At 48.3% G+C, this 7,214-nt stretch overlaps 1 protein-coding gene across 1 annotated transcript in view; it reads right to left on the bottom strand.

Moving 5' to 3' along the window:
- Positions 1 to 7,214, bottom strand: part of LOC108799968 (mitochondrial peptide methionine sulfoxide reductase-like) — a 170,831-nt gene that overhangs the window by 20,267 nt on the left and 143,350 nt on the right. The window contains exon 4 of the mRNA XM_018571918.1: positions 5,347 to 5,466. Within this exon, the coding sequence (XP_018427420.1) occupies positions 5,347 to 5,466 (120 nt within the window). The remainder of the gene's footprint in view (positions 1 to 5,346; positions 5,467 to 7,214) is intronic.

Genomic DNA, 7,214 nt, shown 5'->3' with positions numbered 1-7,214 from the left:
TTTTCCCCATAGTTCTCCTTAGGGTCACGGGAGGACACAAACTAGCGTCCTCCCGTCACCCTAAGCTCAGTATATAGGGAGCTACAGCTCGCGGTATACTGAGACGCCGCCGCCGGAGCGGATCCCGACTTAGACGTCGGGATCCGCCCAGCTGCGTGAGTGACAGCTGGCTCTGCCTATCTAGAGGCAGAGCCAGCTGTACCCGCCCCCTCCCCCGTCCGTTCCGCCAGTCAGCGCTGGCAGATCGGAGCGGGGAGAGAGAGGGAATCCAGCCCCTCCCCCTGTCATGGCAGAGAGCCGTGACAAGATCGAGAAGTGAGCGAACGCCGGTATGTGTTCGCTCACCTCCCGATCTACTGAGCCGACCTGTGACAGTCTCATTGTCACAGGTCGGCTAGAACTATGAGGTGAGTGAAAAGCGCTCCCCCCCCTCTCCCCCCTCATACTTCTCCTTTAACTTTTCCTAATGTTTAGCAGACTGATCTTCAAAATATCTCTGTACTCAATACAGAAACCCTTTAATGAACGGTGACCTGCCTGCCCGGACCAACAAAAACCGCACTGTGAAACGGCAATGCCGCCACACAGATCTGCTCTCCTGACAATGGCGTTCAGGGCGTCTAATGTTCAAAACTATTCTCATTAAAACCTTCTTGTTTTGGTGCCGGGTTGCCATGGAAACGCAGAGTAACATGTTGCTTTTAATTGCACATTCAGACGTTTGGAATGGCTGCGGTCTGTAAAAATTCCTCCCCGATCGTTAACCCCTCAGCTCCAGTCCTAACGAGGACCTCCAACCAAAATGAAGAAATGATATCAGGACTCTTCAGTCATTGCGCCTAGTGAAGTGCCATGTACAAATATCGGTGTACACAAACGAGGGATAGGGGGCCAAACATCTATATGTACATATAAATAAAGCTCTTGGGTCACCTATTGTAAATATACAAATATCGGTGTCACTTCAAAAGTCGTTTGAAATGTTGACCATGAAGAGCATCAAATACTGCCAATGTGTTTCATGGGAAAGGACTCCCAGACCGAGCTGGCCGTTCACAGGCACTAGTCTCCATCCAGCCTTAATTCAGGTCCTCTGGTGCATTCTATCTTGATTTTTTTGTTTTTACATCCATTGCTCAAGCTCTGAAGAAGGGGGAGACTTATCCCCCAAAATGCATTGGAAGTATCGGATACTCCTAACCAATAAATGCTTCCATAGACTTGTGAACTGATATGAACTTTTGTACTAGGTGTTTCTCATTGCACATTCAAGAGTTGAGCTCTTTAGGAGAGAGAGGTAGCAGCCTAGGACTAGAACAAGGTCCACAGACACTATAACTCCCTGGAAGATCTGAAAAATGTCACTCTCTGCTGCCAATTTACACTTTTATTGGTCCAGCACTATCACATACCTACCAGATTATATCCAATGTAGAAGCCTTGTTGTATCTCATGCCTATGGTAAATATCAGTGCATGTAATGTACATCCAGAGCTAGTATTATACATGACCAGGTCAGCCATCAGGGGGGTACGGCCGATATTCATGTAAGTGGCCCGGGCAGCCTGGGGTGCTTCTTAAAGTGTGGGTCGCGACCCCATATGGGGTCCCGCAAGTGAACAGGGGGGTCGCGATCTGAGTCCCCGGCCAGGACCACCATCAGGGGGGTACAGCCGGTACTTGTGTGAGGGGCCCAGGCGGCCGGGGAGGCCTGGGCTCCAAGCAAGATTTTTTTTTTTTCGTTTAATGTGCAGTGTAGTGTAGTTTTTAAGGTTGCATACCCCCCCACCTCTGTGCACTTGGTACCTTCCTGAGCACGTGCATGCAGGAAGGTTTTTTTTTACATTGACGGAGCTTCCTTTAACCCAGCAGAAGTGGAGCACAGCTGCTGGAGGTAAAGATAAGGAGGGAGAGGGGGCTTAATAGTAGGTGGTAATGACACACTGACTGTCCGTCCACGGCGGGGGGGGGAAAGAGGGGAGAGACACCGTTCCGATGCTGGGGTCCCCTAAAAATTTCCTCGGCCAAAAAGGGGTCACGAGTGGAGAAAGTTTAAGAAGGCCTGCCTTACATGACTATCGGCCACCGGTGAAGGGCGAGGAGGCGGAGGCCTGGCCCTAGCAGCGCAGGGCTCACGCATTGCCGCTCCAGCGGCTTTGAGACAAGCTAGGGCCCCATCAGCGACGCTGCTCATCTGATGTCGGACTGGACGGAAGTGACGTCATGTTAGTGACGTGACGTCATGTTAGTGACGTGACGTCATGTTAGTGATGTGATGTCACTTCTGGCCGGTCCGGCGGCAGACGAGGCCATGTGTGCAGGTAAGAGGAGCTAGGAAGGAAGGAAGGAAGGAAACGAGGGAGGGATGCAGCCCTGACCAGCCGACCTGAGACCCCTGCAGAGCCCACCATAGACAGTCTCAGATGGGCTGTGCAGCATCTATGGTGGGCTCTGCAGGGTCACTCTCAGGTGGGTCCTGTGTCCAGTGCGTCACTAAGCCCTGCGTCCAGCACGTCATGATTTTGTACAGTCCTGTAGTCTTACCTCCACTGACGTAATATAGTCATGATAACCATTGCTTGTAACAGTTGGGGCAATTGTGTCCTCCCAATGGGGCAAAACCTTCACCACAGACAGCGATATTCCAGTGTGTGGGCCCTATCCTTCATGTCTGTGAAGGCTCTTATTTATTCCTGTCATGGAATACCAAGAAGTAGCTAATCACATTTACCGGCACTTGTTCTGTAATGTTGAAGACGTTTTACTGCCCGTCCAAGAGTCTTCCTCGCCTTTAACAAGTGTCAGGAACATGCCAGCATTTATAGCCACATCTACAACTCAGCCACCTCAATCGAGTCACCATGAAATGTGTCAAGGCAGATGTTGATCGTCCAAAAACAGGACGAGAGGTATGACAGTTTATAATCCAGTATCCAGTCACCATTGTGTTTTATGAAGTCTGGGACAGGTGGGAACTCCAGTCATCCTTTATGAACACGCCCCCATATAGCAAGGGTTGAATGATGGTTTAGTCTAGGGCAGTGGTTCTCAACCTGTGTAACCTCAGGACCCACATTTGTCCTTGGTCATTAAGTCACGACCCAATTCGCACTGCAATGGAATACATGGCATTGCGGTACCAGGCGTTTGAATGCAGGCGATCAGACTGTGGGTGGGAGGTGCATTTGGGGTGTCATTCAAATTAATGGCAACGCAATGCATCTTCCACCAGAATGCGCAGTAGGTGCTATTGCATGGTACAGTGCATTAATCCCATGGGACAGTGTACTAGTGTGAACGGACCCTCAAAAACACTGACAGACGCACACACAACCACAGACATTCTCACACATATACACACTCCATAAAAATGTATAAGTTTTTTTTTAAGATCCACCCAGTCTCCCTGCCTTATGGGAACTGAAGTGGAGCCTCAGCCTGAGGTCCAGTGTGGGCTGCTGTGCATTGTTTGTGCAGCTCCCTTGCGTGCCCTGTAGAGGTGGCGGGAGCCAGAATGTGATGTCCGTCCAGTCCAGGCACCTCTACAGGGCACACGAGGGAACTGCAAGCAATGCATGTATGACTGGAGCTGCTTTAAGGCCATACCTCCAGCCCACCCCACCTCAAGCTAACACACAGCATATTTTGAATGGTTACTCGGCGTGAGAACTGACGGTGCTGCGCTGGGAGGAGGCTGAGGAGTCTCCCGCCTAGAAAAGTGGAAGGCATGTGGCGACCCACTTTTGGGTCACGACCCACCAGTTGAGAACCAAGGGTCTATGGGGTGTGTTTATAAAGTACAGGCATACTTACCTACTTCCATGTTCCTTCAACAACTAGCACTCTTCACCGATCTGCTCCAGCTCCAGAATGTGGGCAGGCCCTGGACATTCTCCCCTACAATGCAGGACCGCTAGTCCTGCATTGTACATGATGACGTTGGCGAGGAGGCATTCAAACAAACAGCAACAATCATGCATACCAGGATAGAGATGTTAAAACAGCATTTTATGTGGGTGACAGATGATCCCTTTCCTGATCTGAGCTCTGCTGTACACTAGATATTTTTATTTTTAAAACAGCCTCTTTACATCAAAAGTATATTTAGGATTCCTCAAAATACCATTCTGTGTCTGTGTCTCCCATGTGTATATGTATGCTGCCACGGAGAAGTCCAGAAAACTGTTTTTCTATACCATGGTTTTCATTTACTGGCACTGCCCACCCTGGTCCAGGCAGACATGTGGTAGCTCTGGACCAAAAGAAATGAGAATTGGTTCTATTGTAATTACAAAAAAAAAGGGATGTTCTCCATGGAGGAGGTGAACCCATGGTGAAAGATGAAGGTGTATGGAGGATCTGGCTCTGGTCGTAGACGGTTGCCTCTCTGATTACAATAAAATAACTGCTCATAGACAATCATAATGCTAGATGTGTGGTTAGGAGCACCTTGTACAAATGGTTATCTTGTTTAAAATTTATATTGACCAAGAACATCCGATACAGCCGACGCGTTTTGGGGGAAAGCCATTCCCCCTTCTTCAGTACTCAGCTGCCCCTATTGTTGTCAGGATACACTCATGTGATCAGCTCTATTTTATCCGGAATCCAGGCTTCTTAGTGAACCCCATCTTGAATTTTCCATAAACTGCTGTTAAAGCCCTAAAGAAGGAGGAGACCTTTCCTTTTGAAACGAGTTGAATGTTGACTGTGCTTGTTCAACAGAAATATTAAAAAGAACCTCCAAGCGAGATGACCCTTTGTACTAGGTTCTCCTCACCCCATATCCAGGATTTGACCTCCCTGGTTCAGTTAGTCACAGTTAGACCATGGATGGAGGATCTGGTCTCAAGGAACCTCCAAGCCAGATGACCCATGGTACTAGGTGCTCCTCACCCCATATCCAGGATTTGACCTCCCTGATTCAGTCACAGTTAGACCATGGATGGAGGATCTGGTCTCAAGGAACCTCCAAGCCAAATGACCCATGGTACCAGGTGCTCTTCACCACATATCCAGGATTTGACTTCCCTGGTTCAGTCAGTCACAGTTAAACCATGGATGGAGGATCTGGACTCAAGGAACCTCCAAGCGAGATGACCCATGGTACTAAGTGCTACTCACCACATATCCAGGATTTGAACTCCCTGATTCATTCACAGTTAGACCATGGATGAAGGATCTGATCTCAAGGTTTTATCTACAGATGAGTCCTGTTTGTTTGAAGATGCAGAGCAAAACCCATCTGTATGTTGCCACTGAGATATGCCAGGAAAGGAAAATTAGGATAAAGCTTAGAAAAACAATTTTCCATTACATATGCAATACGTCAATGAAGTTAGATACCTGAGCAAACTTCATGATAGGTGGGATTGGAGGTGTGACCACCAGCAAAGCCAACTTGAGTGGAGTAGACACCCTTCTGTCTCCAGAACTTCCTCTCGGCTCCCCAGAAACAGCCCATACCTGAAAGAAGGCAGACATGGATACATTGAGATGGGCATCACACAGCCAGCACATTGTAATGACAAGTAATAGGAGTTAGGTTCCTTTTATTAAAGGATCACATTAACCACCATCTGCAAAAACATCATGCGCAAAAGCCCATCACAGTTTTTAAAAGCGTGAAGACCCTTCTGTGAACGCAAACTGTCTTTCATTCACACAGTTATTATTATTATACAGGGTTTATATGGCGCCAACAGCTTGCGCAGCGCTGTACAATATAAGGAAGACATTACAATCACAATACAAGACAAGATGGTAAGGAGGGCCCTGCCCCTGAGGGCTTACAATCTAAAAGGGGAGGGGCCAGTGATACATGAGGAGGCAGCTGTGTGGGGATGAATTGTTTGAAAACGTGATGGTTGGGTGGTTAGGTTGAGGTGGGATACACAGTTACATAGTAGATAAGGTTGGGGAAAAAGACACATGTCCATCCAGTCCAACCTATCTGTCAGACTAGGGTTCCTTATCTAAGAGTATACAGTATATATACCTGTATGTTGTGCTCATGGATCAAAGAAGACATCTAGAAGGTGTTTGAATTCGTCCAAAGCCTGCAGCTGTTACCACTGCCTGGGGAAGGGAGTTCCACATTGTTACAGCTGTGACTGTAAAAGAACCCTCTCCACAATTTTAAATGAAACCTCCTTCCCTCCACCCAATGTCCCTTTATACATGGGACATTGTAAATGGTAAATATTTGGGGGGAGGTCATTCTTATGTCTTATGTCTTGGGGGGAGGTCATATCTTATGCATGCTTCTTCCAGGTCAGTGAGAACTAGGAAGCATTCCAGCCAGCTCAGGACAGCGAGAAGGTTTCAAAGGATGTCACCAGCACACCAATCTATTTGTGTTCAGCAAATGTCCATTTTAATGACACAAATTGCCATTTAACCGCAAGTGCTTTCCAGGCTTCTCAGGGTCCCCTTCATCACACTAAGTCATTCTGAGCCTGATGAAGGGGACCCTGCGAGGCCCCCGAAAGTACTTGCAATTGAATGGCAATTTGAGTCATTAAAATGGACATTTGCTGAACACAAATTGGTTGGTGGGCTGGTGACATCCTTTGAATCTGCATGCTGTTCACGGCGCCAAGCGTGGTCCCTACAAGCACCCACCTGTATGTATTACAGAAATCCGGTAAGGAGTGCAGCAAGATACATATTAGCGATGCAACGATATATCGGGCGGCGAAACATATCGGCCGAAAATGGCACTTTTGACATAATGCCGAAAGTGCAATTTTTCTGCCGATACGTCGGCGCATCCGTGCTTTCTTTCCTCCCCGCTGGGCGCTGCTCTGTGTCCCTGTGGGGAGGAGGGAAAGTGTGGCAGCCGGCCGAGCGCTGTGAGCGGCCGGCGTCTCTCCTCCCACACCGCTCAGCCTCCTATCACAGTCCGGCAGAGCGGTGTGGGGGCGGAGACAGGCCGCGCTGTCACGGAGGCTGGGCTCTCCTCCCCGCACCGCACGCTCAGCCTCCTGTGACAGCTTGTCAGAGAGGAGAGCGGGTACAAGGAGTGATCAGTGATGTCTGAGTGTTTGTTAAAAATTGAGGACATGGTATGGATACTATATCCTCAATTATGAATGAATGGGAAGTGATCTACATCACATCTACATCACTTCCTGTTCATTCATAATTGTGGTTATAGTAATCATACTCTGTCCTCATGTTATCAATGAACAGGAACACTCAGTATAGAGGAT

The sequence above is a fragment of the Nanorana parkeri genome, unplaced genomic scaffold (assembly GCF_000935625.1).
Source record: "Nanorana parkeri isolate BGI_ZX_2015 unplaced genomic scaffold, ASM93562v1 scaffold1864, whole genome shotgun sequence".
Classification (NCBI taxonomy): Eukaryota; Metazoa; Chordata; class Amphibia; order Anura; family Dicroglossidae; genus Nanorana; species Nanorana parkeri.
The sequence above is the reverse complement of the archived record's forward strand: the minus strand, read 5'-3'. Positions and strand labels throughout refer to the sequence as shown.